The sequence below is a fragment of the Bradysia coprophila genome, unplaced genomic scaffold (assembly GCF_014529535.1).
Source record: "Bradysia coprophila strain Holo2 unplaced genomic scaffold, BU_Bcop_v1 contig_232, whole genome shotgun sequence".
NCBI lineage: Eukaryota > Metazoa > Arthropoda > Insecta > Diptera > Sciaridae > Bradysia > Bradysia coprophila.
Genome location: NW_023503493.1, coordinates 469,479 through 494,784, shown reverse-complemented (window position 1 = coordinate 494,784; position 25,306 = coordinate 469,479). Strand labels below are relative to the sequence as shown.

The following is a 25,306-nucleotide window of genomic DNA, read 5'->3' as shown; positions in this document are numbered from 1 at the left end:
TGTTACATATGACATTTCAAATAATTGAGCACATGCTGTACCTTTTGTTTGAAATGTCACCTGTCATGTACAAAAAGGCAAAACGGAGTCAAAACGGAAATGACTGTGAGGCCACCTTTACTTTTACTTGAATTAAAAGGAAGCATCTGTCACCTCAAAGGTATCAATTATAGTGTGATGGTGTGTGTTTTCACCATTCCTATAAAGTTGAAAAACTACTACTAAAATAGGATTTGAAATTCTTTGTATCGAACTGTCTCTCCACCTCCAGGGCCAATTTTCGAAACTTACTTGCCTTTGTTTCTCTGTTTGACACTTATGAACTATTCTGTTGACATTTTCAGTGTAGGCCAAAGATCAAAAGTCAATAATGTCGAACTACCATCGTTTATAGCTATTGACCTACTTACAAAAGAAGTGTTATTGCCCAAAACCCACTAACAGTGGAAGTGTGACGCAAATCCTTTTATCCACTTCCAAAAGAACTGATACGGTTTTCACTAATCAATTTTTCAATCAATTGTTTACCTCGTTGTTTTCACCTTTCTCACCATCTCACATTTCTGACAGGACTTGCGTCACACTTCCGCTGTAAGTGGTTTTTGCACGATTACTAAAGCTTACTTTTTGATAAATTTAAATGAGGTCCTGCGACACACTATTATAAAATGTAAATCGACAGACACACAAGTCGCTCGTAACACTCGACACTCGTAACACAAAATGTACATTCAGTAATTAGACACCTTTACATGTCCCAAGTATTCACTAAATGTGCGTGCTTGTGAGCCATTTTCCTTTAAGATGTACGAGATCATATTACCTTTACGGATAACTATGCCCTTTGTGTACAATTTTCTCTTTTAAATGAAACATCTTACGAATGGAAGTTAGTCGAGTAGAAAGGTAGTGCGATTGTTGCAGCCCCCCCAAAGAAAAATGTTCATTCCTCGACTGCTAGCAGTATATTCTGGCGCTAAACGAAATACGATGTAACACGTTTTAGTACGCCCTCGTTTCATCGTTTCGAAAATAGATTAACGTTTTTCTGGTGATTGGAGAAGCAGTACAATCGTTCCAGTGTCAAATCGTTCCTAAGCATAATCGATTGCGTTTACGTCTTAATTAGTTATGACGAAATAATTTGTCTGAATAACAGCGGAGATAAACCGACGAAGTGGGATAAACAAATTGCTAAAAGAATTTTCTTTCTTTCCTTATTTTGCCCTCTCATTTTGTTTATTACTTTTCTTCTTCTTTAAAGCGTATTCAAGTAGGTTTCTCGGAAGTCAATTTTTATTCAATTAGATGAAATTGGTTGTTCAATGTAATAACTGTTCTGCGAAGTGTGTATGTGTAATAGCGGAGTGGGGTCCCATTCTTCATCTTAAAGTAAGTGGCTGTTCGTTTGACTTCATTCAATGTTTATTAAAATTATTGCAGTCACTGTGTGATGAGTTAATTTTACTTCACAATATTAACCAACTTTTCCCAATAATGTTACGTTCATCATTCGAAATTGTTACGCGTTGTAAAAGAGATAGGATGCTCCAGACATGCTAGATGAATAATCTGTTATTAACAGCGACACCAACAATACCCACGATGATTCTACAGTTCTCTTATTCTATATAAAAGAAAACAGATAGTAAAACTAAAGAAGTGCAAGATTTGATAAACAAACGTCACTTAATGTTCAGAGAAAAAGAAGTAGTAGATTTCGCTTATATGTGGCCATATGTTTGCCGTTTGTAGGAGCTTATCAATCTTTAGATTTTTCTAATTTTGCGACAGCATAGATGTTAGAGTTAGAGTTAGAGATATCAGTCAAAAACACTCAAAAGAGTAAAAGTGACGCAAGTCCCTGTGCTTCCAAAACAACTGATATCGCTGGAGGTGACGTATTCTGCGCTTGTACGCAAAAACTGTAACAGCAAAAATTTGACCAAAGAAATTCTAGAAACAAAATTTTACCAAAAACATTTTGCGTCACAAAGTGGCAGATGATTCGGACGTATTAGGACATATTCTTGCCTATTTTAAAAAAATTCTTAACAGTACTTTCCTCAACATCTGCCACTTGTGACGCAAAATTTTTTTGGTAAAATTTTGTTTCTAGAATTTCTTTGGTCAAATTTTTGCTGTTAAAGTTTTTGCGTACAAGCGCAGAATGCGTCACCTCCAGCGATATCAGTTGTTTTGGAAGCACAGGGACTTGCGTCACTTTTACTCTTTTGAGTGTTTTTGACTGATATCAGTTCTTTTGAAAGAATTAGAAGATTAAAAAAATTTAAAAAATTTGAAAATTTTGAAAAATTTTGAAAAATTTTGAAAAATAAAAAAAAAATGAAAAATTTAAAAGTTTTTGAAAAATTTAAAATTTTAAAAATTTTGAAAAATTTAAAAATTTTGAAAAATTTGAAAAATTTAAAAAAATTTGAAAAATTTAAAAAAATTTGAAAAATTTAAAAAAAATTTGAAAAATGTAAAAAAATTTGAAAAATTTAAAAATTTAAAAAATACTAAATTTAGGGACAAAAATTGAGGCGAACAGAGCTTACCAAATACCAAAAGCGAACAAATTTGTTCTACCATACCCATCCAGACACACACACTTAAAGGTGTTCTTATATGGGGCCTATATGGGAACTTCGATTAGCCCTAGCTCCGAAACGAGGCCGGTTCCCCCCAAATTTTTTTTTCCTGGAATGTCTTAGAATGACGACAAGAATCTACTCCCAAAATTTCAACAAAATCTAAAGAAGACTTTAGAAGATAGTGAACACGGACGGACGGACGGACTAACAAAGTAACGTAGGATTTTTCCATTTCGTTTAAAGTACTGAAATTGACCAAAATGTATGGAAATGGGGCTTCTTGGAAGATTTTTTGCGTGGCCAAATTTTAAGCTGCAAGAACGTGTGATAGCTCGTTGAACTCGTACGGACGCCTAGTTTTTTTTTAATGGTAATTTGGAGTCATTTGTCTTTGAATTGTAGAACTTCAATATTTGCTGTATATATGGTTCTGCAGTCTACGACAAAAAAATTTTTTGAAATTTTTTCTAGTAATAGGACTTGCGTCACGGGCGCTATGCTAACGCGCGCCCATAATCAAATAAATTTCCACACACTTTTATGAAATTGTCTACATTCTTTTGAAATTTTCCAAAACTTTATGGGAAAAAATCGTCCCTGGTTTGAATGGCATCGTCGTGAAGAATAGTTAACAGAGGAATTTGTCTTAGCGACTGTGGTTTCTGACACTGTTTCGATCTGAGACTTTTGAACTCCTCAAAACTTTTAAAGAATTATTTTTGCCAAATAAGACGACAGCAACAGTGGCAAGGAAACAACTAACCACAAGTACAAGCCTGTTGCATGTAGTACAAGTCTAGCGAATCACAAGCAAAATGAAGGTACACTTTTCTTCCACTTCATCACTAGCCATGCAGTCATATGCGAGACATGATCGAAGTGTCTTTCTTCGTTCTTTATTGCAAAACACTCGTTCGTGTCTTTGTTTACTGTTTAGTGATTTGTGGACAGTCGAATATCACATTGACAGGGAGGTGCAAGAACACAAGAAAAGTTTGTCTCGTCCATAAACAATGTAAGAATCATAAATTTTTGTAAGTTGAGTCTCAAAACTGCATATTTTCACACTTTTCTTGTTTTCCAGCATCGCCATTAGGGAAAATGGATGTAAATCATTGCTTAACATATCATGGACGGCTATTGCGAATAAACTAAAATGTTTTAAAAAATGAAGTAAAAGATTTGAAACAAATTTTGATCAAATGAAGTAATAGATCAGAGAGTAAAACTGGTGATAAGATTGCCGTCTGTGAAAAATTCCACAACAAAATATTTTAAAAATTGCTACAAACCTTGAGACCGAGGCGTCGTAACGTTCTATGTAATAAAAAGTCGTCTTTTGTCGTCATAGTACTTTAGTCGCTCTATAAATACATATGAATACCTCGACCACATAGGTGGGTCTCTTTCATAACCAATTTTCAGTTTACATTTTATTTTGTGTAGATTGTAGCCATAGTATAAATATGGGAAGGAAATAATAATAGGAAAAAAAACTGTAAGCCACGACAGGTGCACTTGGCATTTTCAAACCGGTGACAAAGGAAAAGCTTTAGATTATCTCTCAAAGCTTTGCAGACTTGAATTGAAAATGATAAAAATAGCAGATTGCGTATATGTATCTGTGAGACAAAACTACGGCAATCCCAGCCTCGCTGGTGAAATTTGTTGATCCAAACTGTATTCGACGTTCATCTCGTTACACATAATATAAACAATTCCCATCTTGTCATCATGTCGCAAAGAAACGTAGGATGTGTTCCTTTAGAAAAAAAGGTTGAGAGAGAATATAAGGTAAAATGGACTTAGAGACCAAATCACAGGGCTGGGCTGGTTACCACAACACGCTCTTGTGAAATGTAGGTTGACAGTTGGTCAAGATAACGCTGACGTCGTTAAATGAATGAAATAGAATTTTCCAAGACACCCACATAGCCAGACCGGGTGGACCGAGCGCTGCTGAGAAAATGGTCCATTTTTACAAATTGATTAGGAGCGGTATTTCTTGCCTGTTAGAAATAGTCTAAAGTTCTAACAATATCTATAGACAGAACCAACTACTTATTCAAAAGTTGCATTCGCAGGAGTCATTATCAGTATTATGGCAGTCATTCTCTATAGAGCGTTAAAAGAGCGTAAAAATCGGTGAAAAAAACTAGTTAATTTAACTGAGCTCGATGGGTGATGCGTCCAAATTTCGACTCTCTTTAACAATCTATTCTCTTTGTCACAACTGCATCAAGAGGCATATGGGTAACAAATGTGAGTTTGTCTCATTCTGTGTCGCTGTGTTAAAGGGAAACTGAACGAATACTCTCTCTTGACCGGCCTTTAGAGAATGACGGCCGTAATACCATTTCCACGTTGTTCCAAATGCTGCGAGAAGATGGCGTTTTGTTGACGCTCTCTCTGATGACAGTTCAGGGGAGAAAGTTGTGGTTTTCTCACCTCTTTTTTCTTACTTTTCCCTGACATATCTGTGGGCCTTGAACGGTGAAATTGAATATGGTTACACTAAAATCAGCATGAAATTTCCGCTTCATAGGAAAAAAATAGTGATTTTTCCATGGCTAGCGTGAGAAACAGTTTTCCACAACGCAGGCGAGAAAATAGTCATTTTCGCCCCTATACTACGCAGATACTTCGAAAAACGTTGTGACTTGTGGCCACAAACAACACTCTCGAAATGCAATTTCCAACTTTTTTCCACTCCCTGAACAAATAACTACAGTCAAAGGCAGTCAATTTTTAGCATAAATTTGCTTCAGCTGTTTTTCAGCTGATTCAATCAAAACTGGTTTTCCTTGTTCATATGGTTGAAGCTGCTACACGCACGCGCATGATAGTGGTAAAACCGTATAAAGACGTATAAACGGTTGTGATTGTTTGTATGGATCAGCTGAAAAACAGCTGAAGCTAATTTATGCTGAAAATTGACTGCCTTCGACTGTATTTCCGCTAAAAACCAAAATCTAAAAATTGCTTTCCAACTTGGCTAACCGTTGCTATAGACTGATTGCATGACAAGAATATTAAAATCACCCGCGTGTGTTGATATAGATACGCGATATACAGTCAGTATAAACACTTCGCGAGGGGGGCATCCAGGATCTTCTAATGCAGTGATAATGCAGGCATGAAGAAGATTATCGACGTGTTTATTGCATTTTCCATATGCTTTTATCGTATTACATACACAACAAATCGAATCATCAATTTCAAAAGCTTTCATGTTATACACTCGGTATATATGCAATGCATGCACACAATGTTGGAACATATTATTCAATCACACAACCGATTCAGAGCTGTAGAGATTCGTCTACCTTTTACATTGTACATGTATAGCGTATTACCTATTCCGAATCATCAGCAAACATAAATCCATATTTGTGTAAATTTTCTTGTCGAAAATGTAAAATCGATAAAACATAGTGGTTGTGTGTTCGGTGATATAAGGGTACACTTACACAAGGTATATGACTTTGCATGTGGAATGTGTAATGTTATGGTTATACTTATGTGCTACATTAATCCGTAGCATTTCAATTTGTCTATTACCACCCCCCGAGTATCCGCACCTAACAGATCAAAATTCTGTGAACTAGATCAGTCAAAAATGTCCTTGAATGGTGAAGGTGACGCAGGTCCTTGTGGCTTCGGCAGAAATGGCTGATGATTTGGCTGTCATCGTTAAAAATGTATTTCTCAAGTTGTTTTTGTTACCTTATATGAGGATTGTATGGAGGGATTCTTTTGAAAAACTGCCGACCGAAATCGGACGCATTTTCCAGAGGAAGCCAAAACCACTTTCAAAAAAATTCTTCGAAGCTTGTGTGCATAGTGTGAGGTGATCATGAACCGAAAACATGCACTTTTCTTACAAACATTTGTCGAGGTGTTATATCTCTGGGGTGTTATTTCAGAGGAAGTAGAGTCTTACGGAGGTTTGTTACGATCTACGATGCAAATTCCAAATTTCATTGCCTTCACCTGTTTTTCAGCTAATCCACGCATACAATCAAGACTGTTTTTCCAACTATTGTTGAAATATCGCGACTTCGTCGTTTATTTCCCACGTCGTTTAGGAAAAGCGTTGTTCCTAACTTATGCTGAAAGGCTTTTTTAGCGAATTTGATTCCTCAATTCGATTCGAAACCTCTCATTAGCTAAAAAAGCATTTTACCATTCGTTTGGAAAATAATTATGGAAAATGCTGTTGGCACCGGGAGCCAATAGTCTCTTTATTATACTGTGTGTTGAATCTTCAACAGACGATCTGGCTACCTGTCAGATCTTTAGAATTGTGGACTTTGGGGCGGAGAATTAAACACTTTAATTCGGACGTGTTGCCCTTTTCACTTATATGTTTATTCTGCTTGAAAAGTAATTTTCTTGCACAAATCAGTGCCAATTCGATCTTCTCTTTCCACGACGACTCTGATTTGCAACTATTACCGAGTAGAAACTACCGTTCGATATCCAACACTGTGCCTAATGGCATCTGCATTCGGTTTTCTTCCGTTTAAATTCTTTCAGTACATTTTTTAAAAATTTTCCTAATAATTGGGTCCTCAACATCGGTCTGTGACACAAATTTACTCTCGTAAAATTTTGTTTCACAAATTTTTTTGGGTCAATTTTTTGTTGATAAAACTTTCGCGTACGGCGTCACAATGCGTCACCCTCAGCGATATCAGTTAAATCTTTTGTAAGCAAGATAAAGGACTTGCGTCAAATTTATCCTAAGGGTTTTTTTGACTGATATCACCACTTTTGTAAGTATGTCATGTCGGCAGCATCAAAAAACCTTGTTAAAGTTAAGAAATTCTAGAGAAATCAGTTTGAATCCCAAAAACCAATCGTGGTACACCTCACTTATATCGAAAATAACCCAAATCCATAAATCGATAAATCGATCGAAAGTGCCAGAGGAATCATCTGTCATCCCAAAATTTAGGAGCCAACCTTGGAACACCTCAATCATGTCGAAAATTATCCAAATCCATCAAAAAATTCGATGGAAGTTAGGAAGTGCCAGGAGGAATCAGTTGTCATCCGGAAATTTAGGAACCAACTTTGGAACACCTCACTCATGTCGAAAATAGCCCAAATCCATCGAAAAATCCGGTGGAAGTTGGGAAGTGCCAGAGGAATAATCTGTCATCCCAAAATTTAGGAACAAACGTCCGAACCCAAAAACCCAAATCCATCAAAAAATCCGATGGAAGTTAGGAAGTACCAGAGGAATCATCTGTCATCCAAAAAGTTAGGAACCAACCTTGGAACACCTCACTCATGTTAAATTTTGCGTGGAGTCCCTGGATGTGTTTTAAATGAACTCCACCGTAGAACAGATTAAGTTCCCCGAAGGAGAAATTACAAATTCCAAAAACCGTACATTCAATCGCTTCGTAATTGCAATGATCAACATTAATGCGAAAAGGTTGTCACAGTCAGACCAAAGTGTGAATGCAGTCGCCCCATTCAATGAGTGCATGTGACCACAACACGCGCATCGTCTACGTCTTACCGTTTCATGGTATATAAACGCGATGCCTTTGGAACTAAAGGGAGTTGCGAAAGACGCAATAAAGTGCTAGCCAAAGTTTTACGATATCGCTGAAACGATTGAATGTAATCAAAAGAATCAGAAATGCTGACCCGAAAGCAGTTTTACTTTAATTATCAATTTCGAACCTTCACGTCTATTGCGCATCAGTTGCCGAATGCAACTGAATTCTTTGGCTTGAAGAGCATAATGATAGCGGCGTCACAGATCAGAAAAAAAACAAGCGCACGTCCTTCTTCTCTGAGTTTCTGAATGCAACTGAGACAAAAGTGATTGTGTATCGGTCATATACACAAACATAGCTAACGCCGACCCGTACGAAACACCTATATTCGTATCAAAAGCCTTTAATGTGAAACTCTTCATTTCTCTTACTTCATTTTCTTCTCTGCTGAAAAACTATTCTCCCTTTAAAATCACTTACATTATCCACTCTTTGCCTTGTTATCATATACAACTAAATTGCCGGAGGCAATATAGACAGCCCCGTACGAAGACAAATTTCATAAATTCCTATTTAAACAGCTATATACCGCTATATTTAACTATATTTCACTATAAATAAACATTTCACAGATAAATATATGCCTGTATATAGCTCAATATAGCTGTCTATAGGTATATATAGATGTCCGTATATGGAATCCCTGAAACCCCACACACATAACAAATTATTTCCATGTTAACAGAAACTCTCTAAGTATCATTTTTCCCAAGATATTTCTATTTTACTAAAATCCAATATGGCCGCCGGCAGCCATTTTGTTAGGAGACCGGAAATAGTACCGACTCTTTACATTCGTTAATACCTTTCAAACAAAAAAAAATTCATGAAATTCGGTCAAAATTTACTCGAGATATTGTCAAAATACACCACGTTCACTGTACTTCCGAGTAGCCAGATAAGAGCTCACTCCAAGAGACCTAGCTCACGCTCCGGAGAACATAATTTCATAAAAAATTTTTTCCCTGATTGGTACGGTCAATACCTATCTAATAAAGCTAAAACAGACGAAATATGTTCAAATGTGGCCGACCTACAAGCAAAAACTGCTTGCCGCCCTGTGCCTGTTCCACACCAAGGGGTCTAACTCACGAGTCGGTCATCCGATTTCCATAAACTTTTTTTTTGTCGATCGGTATTGTAAATACCTTTTATTTGACGTATCACTTACAACTTTAACGTTTAAATGTCCGGAGATATCTTCGAAAAACCGTAAAGCACTTATTGGGCCACAGCTCGGGAGGGGTCGATCCAAAATCACTCATCTTCGAACTTAGCCTGTCTTTTGACATTACCAAACGGGAAAAAAAAGAATTTTCAAAATCGGATGCGTTTTACTCAAGTTATCGTGCAGACAGACGGACAGACGGACATTTTTTTTTCGCGGATTTGGCATCTCTAGACAACCACAATAGGTTTCCCCTTACTCAGGGAGTCCAATTCGACGTGTTACAAACGTATGCGTAAACCCATAAGACCCCAGTACTTCGTACGGGTCTAAAAAGTCAATGCTACTGTGATCGAAAATGAAATTTGATCGTTTCTTTTGCGATGAGTGTTTTTCGTAGGTTTTGTTGTTTAGGCGTTCATGATGATGGTGTTGTATGAACAAATAAATTGGAAATTGGGCGATACAATTTTTTTGTCATCCCGGCAAGATGACCGCCATATAGATGCTCGGCCAGTGAAAATTCGTGTTTACAGTTACTTGGAACAAAGCTACGGTATTTGGCAGATGTAGACTATGTACTTTTGCTTGAAGTGGGTTGCTTGTTTTCATACAAAAAACAAAATTTTTGAAATTCAATATTTCGACCAAATCTTAACCGATTTTGACGTGCTGAACTCGTACGGGTAGGCAGATTGTAATTATCCAAAATTTGGCCACGGGGAAGTCGAGCAGTTGCTGCGAATATGTTCGTTAGTCCGTTAAACAATTTTGAAAGTTTTTTTTTGTAGAAGCGGTGTTGCGTTACGCCCGTGCGGGCATCATTTACAAATTGAATAAAAATGTTTTTTTTTTTTCTTACAGGCGAGCTGCAAAACTGCGCGGACAGATAAGCGAAATATTTCATCACTTGTCGGTAAAATGTATCGATGCAACAATCATGAAATCTTGTTTGCGAAAGAGCCTGTGCATCGAATAATTTAACGAGCCACACAAAGAGAAGAAGAAGAAAAAAAAAGTCCCGAATCGAATCACGTTTCTGTTTTGTGCGTCACCTCCGAATTTTAAATGAATAATAATCTGGGCCGTGTGTGTGTGTAAATAATGTGGCAGTGTGAATCGTATTCAGTGCTAATTAAAGTGTGTCGTTAGTAATTAACAACGCACATAATGGTAATAGCAATATTAATTTTGCTACCATTTTTCATCCCGATAACATGGGGCAATAGTGATGTGACACCATTAGCATCACGTGTTGTACATACGAAATATGGTGCTGTCTCAGGTGTTATTGTGCATTTAGAGGGACGGAATTTGGATCCGGTGGAAGCATTCAAAGGAATACCGTATGCATCACCGCCGGTTGGTTCGTTACGATTTATGCCGCCCGTAACGGGAGCACTGTGGAGCGGAGTGAAAAAGGCAGACAGGTGAAATTAATTTAATGTTTTATTTATGGTGTTGTTTAGTTTTTAAGTCGTTGCGTTGGCATTGGCGTATTATCTCTCTTTCTCTCTCTCTCTCTTTCTCCCTGCGTTCTCTCTTCTTTTTCGGTTTTATTAATTGTTTAGCGAAAGGAAAATGAAATGTTTTTCACTCGGTGCTTCTACACTAGGGTTCCCATATGTCACTTTTAAAGAGGACATGTCCTCTTTTTCGCTTAAATTCTTCTTTTCACTGCCAGACTCTAGAACCTCTCTTTTTAGTCAAAGTTTACTCTTTTGTCCTCTTTTTTAGCCTTATACAGTCGTTAAAACAAACAACAGTCGATTTCTGCCAAAAAACCGTAAAAATATCGCTGCGCGGCATAATTTTAAATCTTTGATGTATTTTCTTCTATGACATATACATATCTAAAAAAATCTGGTACTGTTATTTATCGCATGTCAAAATGTAACGGGATTACCGAGAAAATTTCAAAACAATCGTCAGTTCTAGCCATTTTATGTGAATTTGTGCCTTTTTCAATTGAGAATTTTCATTTTGTCTGTAAAGGTAGGTTGAAAATTAAAAAACCATTCATGATAATTCAAGTAATACCGGATTATTAAAAATTTTCAACAGAATTACTGCTCGTCCCGTGAGCGACCGAAAACAAAATGCCATCAAGAAAATGCAAGTTTACACGTGATTTGGAAAAAGAATTTCCGACGTTTGTTAAGACAAAATTAGAGTACGAAGTTGAGTGCGTCATATGTAATAACGCGAAAATCAATATCAGCAACAAAGGCCGACATGATTTAGTGCAACATATTGCCAGTGAAAAACATAAAAAAAACATTAGAAGCGCGACCAAAACCGTTCCGCTAGTTGACACTTTTAAATTAACTAAATCTGAAGAAAGTGATCTGATTTCTGCCATCGAAGCTACATTAGCTTACCACACCGTCTACCATCATTTAAGCTATAATTCAACTGATTGTACGCACCAATTACTTTCAAAGTTGTTCGACGACTCGAAAATTGCGACTAAAGTTCAGTGTGGAAAAACGAAGACACAGGCCATTGTGGATAATGTATTAGCTCCATATTCATTGGAAACTGTCCATGACATTTTAAGCGGAATTAAATTTGTTGGTGTTTCTACCGATGGAAGTAATTTTGGAAACAAAAAAGTTTTTCCGACCTTGATTCAATACTTCGACAAGAAAAAAGGAATTCAGCACAAATTAATAGATGTGACGACATTAAAAAATGAAAAATCCGGCACAATTAGTGACTTCATTATGCAAAATTTAAATGATTTTGAATTAAATGAAAAATGCATCGCTTTTGGAGCTGACAATACAAACACGAATTTTGGAGGCATAAATAGGAATCCTGGAGACAATATTTACACGAAACTGCAGATCGCTCTCAAGCGCAACATAACTGGCATTGGCTGTGGTGATCATATCCTAAACAACGCAGCACATCACGCGCTTGAATTATTCGGTGTGGATATCGATTCAATTGTGTTCAAAATCCACAAACATTTTTCGATTTACACAGTCAGAGTGGAATCTTTGAAAGAATTCTGTGATGATGCTGATATCAACTTTCAAAACTTGTTAAGCTCTACAAAAACGCGCTTTTTATCGATAATGCCTGGAGTTGAACGGATCTTAAAAATGTATCAGCCTTTGAAAGAATACTTTCTATCAATAGCTGCTCCACCAGTGGCCATAGCTGAATTTTTCGAAAATCCTTTGAGCGAAGCTGTTCTATTCTTCATTCATTCTTTCGCCTCCATATTTCATTGCAATGCAGCGAAAATGGAAAAGGAGAAGGGGTCTATTTTGGAAACTATGAAAATCTTCCGCTCTGTAAAAAATGTTTGTTGAAAAATCGATTATGAGCTCGCTTTTGAAAATCTAAGTTCCTTTTCTCTTGTTCCAGACACTGACTGGAAGAAAAGACGGGAAGTTCATACCATTTGCCGTTAGAACCATATTCGCTGCGAATGATACTGAGGAGTGTAAAAATTTGAAAGGCCAACTTTTGAAAATGTACTCAGACGCATTAGATTATATTGACATGTGGACCGAACAATTCAGGGAGTTTGAAGTATTCACATGGATGAACCTGGAGGAAGTGCCCGAGTTCGAAGAGATTCAGGCGTGTATCGCATACCTTCGTCAAAAAAATGTCGATATAAGTGAAGATAAATGCTTCGATCAATTCGCCAAATTGAAACAATTCATCGCGGATGTAAAAGACAGCGACGAATCTGTCAAAAAATTAGCTCACGAGAAATGGGTGAGTTTTTTCGACAAGTATCGTTCATTCGAACAATATTCAGAATTTTCAATTATTTGCGAATATTTTTTTGCGATTCCCGCGCACAACGCGAACGTAGAACGTATTTTTAGTTTGATGGGATTTCAATGGACCGATGAAAGAAATCGGCTTTTAATTGAAAGCATCAAACAAATAATGATAGTGAAATATAATTTTAAGGATCTTGATTGCTTAGATTTTTTTGAAAGCATACGTGAAAAAAAAGATGTTTTATTCAAAGTAAAAAGCAAAGAAAAATATTTTTACGAACGTAGAAATAAGGACTTGTGATTTTTTAGTTTAACTGTTTGTTCAACATCAACGTAACCGAATAAATATTCAGATATTTAGGGCTTACTGTGACACAATTTTTTTATTTACGAAAAATGGAAACTGTTGCACTTTTGGGGTCTAGTTAAGATATAGGTAAGGTCGAAATTTTGTCCAATTTTTCATGTTCAAAATGTCCTCTTTTGTCCTCTTTTTTACACCTTAAAATCGTCCTCTTTTGTTCACTTTTCCGATATCGAAATGTCCTCTTTTCAAATTTTGTGAGATGGGAACCCTATTCTACACGGTACATTGAATGTGTTTAAAGGTTTTTGCAATTAATTGTCAGTGGAAATAAAGTTGCTGCTTTTTTGTGTGAATAATAAATACACGTCAGAATGATGTGTGTTTTATGTGCAGAACAATTTATGTCGCCATGTCTAATATATATGAATTTAACATTCGCCAATTTTGTAAGACACGGCGACAAACATTTTAATATTTGAAAGAGATGTATCGCACTCCGTACCCAAGGAAGGGAGTTACCGGTCTCCTTTCTGTTCGTAAAGAATTCACTTGAAAGAAGAAAAAAATAAGAATATCTCCGACAAACGCCTGTGCAAGTCGGAACAAAGTATTATATTGCGCTTTCCATTTTGTGTTAACGAGACAACGAAGTAATTAATTACGAAATCCTTTTATAAATGAAAATAGTTTTCTTTTCAGAATTCGTTTAGGAAGTTTCTTTTAATTGCAATTCTCATTTGCATTTAAAGAATAGAGCAGCTCTCGTGCCAGTGTACGTAAGCTTTCATTCGGATCTGATATTATACCGCGTAGATTGCGCTAATTTGAGTCGGAGCGATAAAGTGCTTGAAAATAGACAAATTTGTTATCCCCAACCCCCATTCAATTTGTCACAATTGCCAAGCTATGCACTGAGCCGATTTATAAAATTTGCGAAGATTTGCAGCGATTGAGTCTCTTTTTCGGAGTTAACGTTATATCGATGCGCTTTTGTGCTTTATTTGTGGAAATAACAAAAGAATCACTCAAGTAATTGGTAGACTGTTTTGACACAATAGACCAACACAATAGATCGATTAAAAGAGAGAGGATTCGCTCAGTTCCGCAGCATATTTTTTTTGTCGCTGTACGGCATTGTTCATGGGCGCGCGTTAGCATAGCGCCCGTGACGCAAGTCCTATTACTAGAAAAAAAATTTAAAAAAAATTTTGTCGTAGACTGCAGAACCATATATACAGCAAATATTGAAGTTCTACAATTCAAAGACAAATGACTCCAAGTTACCATTAAAAAAAACTAGGCGTCCGTACGAGTTCAACGAGCTATCACACGTTCTTGCAGCTTAAAATTTGGCCGCGCAAAAAATCTTCCAAGAAGCCCCATTTCCATACATTTTGGTCAATTTCAGTACTTTAAACGAAATGAAAAAATCCTACGTTACTTTGTTAGTCCGTCCGTCCGTCCGTCCGTGTTTACTATCTTCTAAAGTCTTCTTTAGATTTTGTTGAAATTTTGGGAGTAGATTCTAGTCGTCATTCTAAGACATTCCAGAAAAAAAAATTTGGGGGGAACCGGCCTCGTTTCGGAGCTAGGGCTCCTCGAAGTTCCCATATAGGCCCCATATAAGAACACCTTTAAGTGTTTGTGTCTGGATGGGTATGGTAGAACAAATTAGTTCGCTTTTGGTATTTGGTAAGCTCTGCTCGCCTCAATTTTTTTTCCTAAATTTAGTATTTTTAAAATTTTAAAATTTTTAAAATTTTTCAAAATTTTTCAAAATTTTTAAATTTTTAAAATTTTTCAAAATTTTTGAATTTTCAAATTTTTTTAAATTTTTCAAAATATTTTAAATTTTTCAAATTTTTTTAAATTTTTCAAAATATTTTAAATTTTTCAAATTTTTCAAATTTTTTAAATTTTTCAATCTACTAATTCTTCCAAAAGAACTGATATCAGTCAAAAACACTCAAAAGAGTAAAAGTGACGCAAGTCCCTGTGCATACTTCCAAAACAACTGATATCGCTGGAGGTGACGCATTCTGCACTTGTACGCAAAAACGGTAACAGCAAAAATTTGACCAAAGAAATTCTAGAAACAAAATTTTATCAAAAAAATTTTGCGTCACAAGTGGCAGATATTGAGGAAAGTACTTTTTAGAAATTTTTTAAAATAGGCAAGAATACGTCCTAAAACGTCCGAATCATCTGCTACTTTGTGACGCAAAATTTTTGTGGTAAAATTTTGTTTCTAGAATTTCTTTGGTCAAATTTTTGCTGTTACCGTTTTTGCGTACAAGTGCAGAATGCGTCACCTCCAGCGATATGAGTTGTTTTGGAAGTATGCACAGGGACTTGCGTCACTTTTACTCTTTTGAGTGTTTTTGACTGATCAAATTTAACGCAATATGGAAAAGAATGAGACACACTCATCGGTCTATATCTTCAATACTTTTACCATTATTTTGAACAACCTACGAAGACGTCTCAGTGGAAGGTGCGGGAAACGGAACAAATTATTGAACTGGTGCGAACATTGTAATATGGCTTGATACATGCACAATTTAGGTGTTTCTGGAGTGCATAATATGCACACATCTGTCAATTTTGTCTTCTGTCATGCACTATTCGCCCGTGAGCGATTACGATAAACCAAGGCACTCAAGCATGAGTGGTAATCTAAATAGAGTACTGAAGTGAAACTGGACAGTGTATCATACAAACGTAAAAATTTTTCGTGTAAAGTAGTGTACTTTCTACAGTTGACCACTATGATCACTCATGCTTGGAAGTGCGTTGGATAAACAGCAAATTTTGGTTTAGAAAATGATGATGATGTTGTGTTCAATCCTTTTCAATCAATATTCCCCGCTTCGCCAAAAAATTGTTCGATTCCTAACGATACACTGTACAGTTCGTAAGACCATGCAAGATGCATGGCATGTACATTACCTGAAAAATTAACGTTTACATCAGGTTTTTCTGTCGATAATTTTCATGCGTCTAGCATGGGCTCATGATGTGCTCAGCTCATACTATGTCTTAAAGTTGATTACATAAATTTTGACAGAAAATGTGAGAGACGAACGCTTTCTTTTCATTCGTGTAAACCTGATGTAAACTCTGATCAGTCAAAAGCCCCTTAAGTTTACTTACAAAATAACTGATATCGAGGAGGGTGACGAATTGTGCGCCGTACGCAACAGTTTTATTATCAAAAAATTTGAGAAATTTTACAAAAAGAAATTTGCGTCACAAGTGGCAGTTGATTCGGTTTTCTTCCGTTTAAATTCTTTCAGCACATTTTTCAACCATTTTCCTAACAATAGGTTCCTCAACATCAGATTCTGCCACCTGTGACGCAGATTACTTCTTGTAAAATTTTCTTTCACAAATTTTTGGGCTAATTATTTGTTAATAAAACTTTTGCGTACTGCGCACAATGCGTCACCCTCAGCGATATCAGTTATTTTGTAAGTAAGATAAAGGACTTGCGCCACATTTACCCTTTTTAAGGGTTTTTGTAAGTAAGTCTTTTCGACAACATCAAAAAACCTTATGGAAGTCAAAAAATTCTAGAGAAATTAGTCTGAATCCCATAACCTAGAAACCAATCTTGGAACATCTCACTCATGTCGAAAATAACCCAAATCCATCAAAAAGATCCGATAGAAGTTAGGAAGTGCCAGAGTAATCATCTGTCATCCCAAAATTTGAGAACTAACCTCGTGGCAGTTTATACTTAATAATCCCAGGAATTTCCAACAAGAAACACATCCCAAAACAACACACACCTTTCACCACATTACCAGCCATATCATGCACCATAATATACAACACACATACAAATTGGCTTTTATATGGCATTTGTATGGAGACTTTGTGGAGCTCCAGCTCCCAAACTATGGATTTTTTCCAACTTTCAAAAATTCCATTCTTATTTTTGGGCCATTATTAGCCAAAAATCAAAATTTCAGGAAAATCTATAGAAACTTTTGGGGGTTGCTGCATCCACTTTTCCATATAATATTTCGAAGTTTAATATCTCGGCCAATTTTGAAGCTGTAATAATGTGATATAGCTCGTTGAACTCATATGGATTCCTAGATTCTAGATATTCAAGGCCATTGGAGGCAAGGGGATAAGTCAAAAAGTTGCTGAAACATGCTCCGCTGTCACAAAAAAAATATCTTTTTAGACCCGTACGAAGTACTGGGGTCTTATGGGTTTACGCATACGTTTGTAACACGTCGAATTGGACTCCCTGAGTAAGGGGAAACCTATTGTGGTTGTCTAGAGATGCCAAATCCGCGAAAAAAAAAATGTCCGTCTGTCCGTCTGTCCGTCTGTCTGCACGATAACTTGAGTAAAACGCATCCGATTTTGAAAATTCTTTTTTTTCCCGTTTGGTAATGTCAAAAGACAGGCTAAGTTCGAAGATGAGTGATTTTGGATCGACCCCTCCCGAGCTGTGGCCCAATAAGTGCTTTACGGTTTTTCGAAGATATCTCCGGACATTTAAACGTTAAACTTGTAAGTGATACGTCAAATAAAAGGTATTTACAATACCGATCGACAAAAAAAAGTTTATGGAAATCGGATGACCGACTCGTGAGTTAGACCCCTTGGTGTGGAACAGGCACAGGGCGGCAAGCAGTTTTTGCTTGTAGGTCGGCCACATTTGAACATATTTCGTCTGTTTTAGCTTTATTAGATAGGTATTGACCGTACCAATCAGGGAAAAAAAATTTATGAAATTATGTTCTCCGGAGCGTGAGCTAGGTCTCTTGGAGTGAGCTCTTATCTGGCTACTCGGAAGTACAGTGAACGTGGTGTATTTTGACAATATCTCGAGTAAATTTTGACCGAATTTCATGAATTTTTTTTTGTTTGAAAGGTATTAACGAATGTAAAGCGTCGGTACTATTTCCGGTCTCCTAACAAAATGGCTGCCGGCGGCCATATTGGATTTTAGTAAAATAGAAATATCTTGGGAAAAATGACACTTAGAGAGTTTCTGTTAACATGGAAATAATTTGTTATGTGTGTGGGGTTTCAGGGATTCCATATACGGACATCTATATATACCTATACCTATACCTATACCTATACCTCCGGCAATTTAGTTGTATATGATAACAAGGCAAAGAGTGGATAATGTAAGTGATTTTAAAGGGAGAATAGTTTTTCAGCAGAGAAGAAAATGAAGTAAGAGAAATGAAGAGTTTCACATTAAAGGCTTTTGATACGAATAGGTGTTTCGTACGGGTCGGCGTTAGCTATGTTTTGTTAGTGGACTTGCGTCACACCCGCTTACTAACGTGCGGACATGATTTTTCATTCTTTTCGATGACTTTTTTCAAGTACTTCTCGTGAATTTTAGAATTCGTAACTTGACAGTTCCTTTCTTAATGGTAAGAGTGGTACTTAATATTCGTAACTTAAGGTGACATCTGTCGGGACACGAATTCTTAACCTGTCAGTCATCTTTTATTTCATTTGTTTTGAACATGCTTTTTGCTATATAAGACCTCATTAGTCAGAGCCTGTCGTTTATTATTGGTATCGTCTGTAGCAGGCTAAATTAGGAATCGTTCCCCTGCGTACTCGCCTGAAACCAATGGTATAAACGATTTATAGAAGTTTGTCTGATTGGTATTCAACTTCACAGCATCTTTAAACGATATCCGAAGGCTTTCTGAGGCCTGCCTTGCGTCAATCAACTCGTTTTCTTTGTTTCCATATCTTTACTAACCATTTTCTATATCTAAACTCTGGAATTAACCAGAGTTACAATTTCACAGTGTAACCTACATCAACGTTGTCAACGAAACTATGGGGCAAAAAATCCTCACCCAACACTTCCTAAATTGTTAAACCGACTTGGCCATAAAACTTATAACTATAATGAAAATAACACAATGTATACGTACGGATCCATTGTAATGGTACCCTTACTCTGGTTTCCAACCGCTTTCGATACACTTAATCTTAAAGGGAAGAAAAAAAATCCTTAAGCTTTCACAAAAACGATTTTCTTTCCGTAAATCCTTGTTACATTATATTTTCCCTGGTATAACATTACACGAAAAATATTCCGGCATTGCTCCATCAATGCCATACAATAGAAAATTATCCTCAAAAAAACTTCGCTCAAACTGTGAAATTTCCATCGCTCTTGATATGTTTTTAATGTACAAATTGAATTTAAGATTTCCATTAATTTAAGTTCGTGTGCCAAGAGTTTCGGATTACATTACAGCATAACTTGACACGATTAAGCACAAGTACGTTTGCGGCAAGGATAACACAGAACATAAATATAAAATGGATATTCATCCGTGATTATGAAGGAACGCGCTAAAATTGTGTCCTGATATATGGGCCATGTGAGTGTGTGTGTGTGTTCGGATGGAATTAGACGGAAATATATATATCTAAAACCAAGAACGCAACGAGAACAAAGAAAAGTTTTAATCAAACGTTTTCGCTATGATATTTCGTGAAGAATTGCAGAAGTATTTTATTTACCCCGGTTCCATTTTCATATTTTCCATTACGACGCAAGCACACAATGTTCTATGAGAAAATTCATGTATATTGTGCGGTTGTCAAGGATAAGGAAGTTCTGTGTATGTAATTCAATGTTTTACAAATTGTTTAACGTAAGCATCTACATCTACAAATTGCATGATCTTTTGAATTTGTACGGGGTTGCGTCGCTGTATGTTTTATACAAAACAGTTGAAGGTTGCTGGTGATTTCATGTTACCTCTTGACTCTTGATGTGTTTATCGTAAAGCGATGTGTGTGGCATGACGTCTAGCTTGTAATGTCTAAACAAACGATATTAATCTTCTGTAATTTTACTGGTCGTTTAACCAGAGAAATGATAAGTTGGTACGCCTGTGCCGAGATAGAAGGAATATTGGAATGACAGTTGGCTCCTATAAGAGAGAATGTGAGAGAATGTGAGAGAATTTTTAATGCAATAGACAGATGCAAAGAGAGCTATTTTCGTAAAGATGTATGCGTGTTTGCCGATGTACGGCAAAAATAATATGCGTGAGTTCCATTCTTTTCCATTGTGTTAAATGGAAATTTAAACAATACCGTACAGTGTGCAAAATTAAATTTACAGCGAAACTGAGCGAATCCTCTCTGTGCAACGATCTATTCTATCACATTCTTTCCCATTGGAGCCAACTGACATTCCAATGTTCCTTCTAAACTGTCATTCCAATGTTCCTTCTATCTCGCCACTTATCATTTCTCTGTGTTTAACGGATTTCTTCAGGCAATTTTTCAGGTAATGTTCATGAATTCTGCATGGTCTCACGAACTGTGCAAAATCTGCCAGGAAATGTATAAGACAAATGTCCAATATTTAGCAAGTGTGTAAACATCCGGTTTACATTTGACCTATACTTAAACGTTGAGTACACAGTTCTACAGGTCTACATCGGGCTTGCAAAATATTTGACAGATAACCCATACATTTTCTGTCAATATTTTCCTCTGGAGATGCGGGAAAACAGGAAGATATGCAGTTTTGCTTGCTTTCTCGCCTATCGCTACTGTTGTACAAAACAGTCGGCGTATTTGCCTGTTTCCCGTCGGAAAACAGGGGGAAACAGGCATATACGCTGACTGTTTTGAGACCCGCGATTTCAAAAAAAATATGACTCTTACGCTGCTTACCTCTGTTTTGCGCACCCATCTAACTTTCTAGCGTAATCACGTTGTTGCGACTGAATGGAAAGTGCTTCAAAGCAGCGACGGAGGTTTGAAGTCCAGTTCCCGGAACAGAGATTTCGTTTTGTTTTGCCTGTTTTTCACTGGTTTTTCAAGTATATTCTCTGAATGTTTTTGCTCAAAAATCGTGTGCGATGTGTCAAAAGAAATGTATTGACGAGATCAAAACAGAAAATCGGGACTGTATTGTATAATATTAGTTATAGGCGAGAAAACAAGCAAAACTGCATAATTTCCTACTTTTCATGTTTTCCCGCATCTCCATGAACTGTGAACTAGCCTTTGAGTGCAACTCTATTTTTCCGATAATTACTGGCAACAATTCTGAAAAAGGTTTCCCCTACCACATTCAAGACCATGCCTCACTGACTATCTGCGGCTCTGTATCGTCGTTAACCGCAAAATGACATACAAAACATAGCTAACGCAGACCCGTACGAAACACCTATTCGTATCAAAAGCCTTTACTGTGAAACTCTTCATTTCTTTTACTTCATTCTCTACTGAAAAGCTATTCGCCCTTTAAAATCACTTACATTATCTTTCTTTGCCTTGTTAGCATATACAAATAAATTGCCGGAGGCAATATAGACAGCCCCGTACGAAGTCAACTTTCATAAATTCCTATTTAAACAGCTATATACCGCTATATTTACCTATATTCTCCTATAAATAAACATTTCACAGATGAATATGCTATTATATAGCTCTATATGCCTGTATATAGCTCAATATAGCTGTATATGGGTATATATAGATGTCCATATATGGAATGCCTGAAACACCCCACACACATAACCAATTATTTCCATGTTAACAGAAACTCTCTAAGTATCATTTTTCCCACTTTATATCACTTTTATTAAAATCCAATATGGCCACCGGCAGCCATTTTGTTAGGAGACCGGAAATTTTACCGACGCTTTACATTCGTTAGTACCTTTCAAACAAAAAAAAATTCATTAAATTCGGTCAAAATTTTCACGAGATATTGACAAAATACTCCACGTTCACTGTACGGCCGAGTAGCCAGATAAGAGCTCACTCCAAGAGACCTAGCTCACGCTCCGGAGAACATAATTTCATAAACTTTTTTTTCCCTGATTGGTACGGTCAATACCTATCTAATAAAGCTAAAACAGACGAAATATGTTCAAATGTGGCCGACCTACAAGCAAAAACTGCTTGCCGCCCTGTGCCTGTTCCACACCAAGGGGTCTAACTCACGAGTCGGTCATCCGATTTCCATAAACTTTTTTGTTGTCGATCGGTATTGTAAATACCTTTTATTTGACGTATCACTTACAAGTGTAACGTTTGAATGTCCGGAGATATCTTCGAAAAACCGTAAAGCACTTATTGGGCCACAGCTCGGGAAGGGTCGATCCAAAATCACTCATCTTCGAACTTAGCCTGTCTTTTGACATTACCAAACGGGAAATAAAAGAATTTTCAAAATCAGATGCGTTTTACTCATGTTATCGTGCAGACGGACAGACGGACAGACGGACATTTTTTTTTCAGTGATTTGGCATCTCTAGACAACCACAAGAGGTTTCCCCTTACTCAGGGAGTCCAATTCGACGTGTTACGGACGTATGCGTAAACGCATAAGACCCCAGTACTTCGTACGGGTCTAAAAAAAACTTAATTTAACTAAAGTGAAAATGAATTAATTTCTCGAAATTGTTTTTGTTTTTGGCGATTGGTTTTCATTTTCGACACTTTCTCTCTATTTTTATCTTCCTTTTTTTACGAATTTATGGCAGATATACCGCAATAAAAATCGGATAATATTGAGTTATACTATCGGATACGGGGAAAAAATTGTGGTCCACCGAAAAGCAAATTTATATAAATGTTCTACTGACCATTAAGTAAATTACACTCGAAATTACACCAAAATTTATCAAAATTTATAGGCATTGGGAGCGGACAAAAATATAAAAGTTTTTCGGGGATGTGAAAATGGATACGAATGTCAAAGTCAAATACCCATTATTTGTCATATAATATGGAAGCGTAAATACTGGGAGACATTTTCGGTTTTGATATAAATCCATCTTTTCACTTCCAATTAAACCCTCATTTTCTACGCATGTTCGTCTCATATCGAACAATGCCTAGAGAGTCACACGTATAGTCGCAAACAAAACCATATCAGTGAATACAGAAAAAAAAATGAAAAGAAAGAATTTTGTGTGTGAAATAGGTTTCTATTACATACAGAAAAGCTATATCGATTATCTCTGGAAAATCTGAACGGAAATGTGATTTTTTGTCGAGTTTTATAACACTACTTTTCGTTATACTTTCACATGAATACACATTGCACATTAGTTGTTTTGTGTTCGATGTCATATATATGTATCAGTCAAAAAAACACGCTTATATGGTCAAGGTGATGCAAGTCCCTGTGTCGTTACTTACAAAATAATTGATATCTCTTAAAACAGCCGGATTATTTTGCTAGGGAACCAACATGGAAATAGGTTGGCTGTGTCAAGAATAACCCGATTTCATCAAGAACCCTGATGGAAGTTCAGAAATTCTATAAAAATCACTTTGAGTCCCAAAATCCGGGAACCCATTGTTATGTCAAAAATAGCCGAATTCCATCAAAAACCCTGATGGGAGTTGCGAAACGCTAGAGAAATCACTTCGAATCCTGAAATCTGGAAACCATCATGGTATCAGGTTAGTTATGTCAAGAACAACTCGATTTCATCGAAAGCCCTGATGGAAGTTGAGAAACGCTAGAAAAATCACTTAGAATCCCAACATCTGGGGACCATCATGTGAGCAGGTTGTTTATGTCAAGAACAACCAGATTTCATAGAAAAACCTGATGGAAGTTGAGAAATGCTGGAGAAATCACTTCGAATCCCAAAATCTGGGAACCATCATGAGATCAGGATTGTTATGTCAATAATACCCCAATTCCATCAAAAACCCTGATGGAAGTTTAGAAATGCTAGAGAAATCACTTCGAATCCTGAAATCTGGGAACAATCATGTGAGCAGGTTGTTTACGTCAAGAACAACTCGATTTCATCGAAAACCCTGATGGAAGTTGAGAAATGCTGGAGGAATCACTTCGGATCCGGAAATCTCCAAATGGGACCAGTCATTAATGTCAAGACCAACCCGAATTTATCAAGAACCCTGATGGAAGGTCAGAAATGCTAGAAAAATCACTTTGAATCCCAAAATCTACGAACCACATTTCAGAGGGTTTTTTATATCGAGAACAATCTGAATTCATCGCAAAACCTGTTGGAAGTTGACAAATGCTAGAGGAATCACTTCGAATCCCAAAATCAGGGAACCATCATGGGAGTAGATTGGTTATGTCAAGAACAACCCGATTTAATTAAAGACCTTGATGGAAGTTGACAAATGCTAGAGAAATCATTTCGAATCCTAAAATCAGGGAACCATCATCATCATCATCATCTTGTCTTATTCCGCGGGGGAGCATAAGGCAACAACAAATTGCCTCCATCGCACACGATTCAGCGCCAAGGCTTTCACTTCGTTCCAAGTCTTTCCTTGGTCCTTGGCTTCTTCGATGATTGTCTTTTTCCACGTAATCTTTGGACGACCCCTCTTCCTGTTTCTTTGTGGATTCCAATCCAGCGCAGCTTTCGCTATGTCTTCACTGGGTCTACGTAGAGTGTGTCCTATCCAATTCCACTTTCTTCTCCTGATCATTAATGACATGTTCTCAACACCGGTTATGCGCCACAAATCTTCGTTTGACATGACGTTCTGCCAAAAGATCTTCAGAATTCGTCTTAGACATTTATTGACAAAAACTTGGATCTGTGATGCTATCGAGCTCGTCATTTTTCACGTTAGTTATGTCAAGAATAACCCGAACTCATCAAAAATCCTGATGGAAGTTTCGAATCCAGAAATTCAAAAAGTTACTGTAAATACGGTCAGTGGTCCCTAGTTTCTCTTTTGTAGTAGTGGACCTGCGTCACGCACGTTTACTAACGTGCGAGCATCATCTATCTTTCAGCACCGGTTCGTTCGTTTATCGATATTATAAGATAATATCGTTTCTATCTCAACATTCCATTTTTTCCCCTTTCATCGTGGTGTTATTATATGAAGGCAAGCACATAATATCCCCGATGATAAAGTATAAA

At 36.8% G+C, this 25,306-nt stretch overlaps 1 protein-coding gene across 1 annotated transcript in view; it reads left to right on the top strand.

The window, feature by feature from the left end:
- Positions 1-25,306, top strand: part of LOC119075776 (neuroligin-4, Y-linked) — a 192,201-nt gene that overhangs the window by 51,600 nt on the left and 115,295 nt on the right. Inside the window, exon 2 of the mRNA XM_037182331.1 lies at positions 10,206-10,771. Within this exon, the coding sequence (XP_037038226.1) occupies positions 10,512-10,771 (260 nt within the window). The 5' untranslated portion in view covers positions 10,206-10,511. The remainder of the gene's footprint in view (positions 1-10,205; positions 10,772-25,306) is intronic.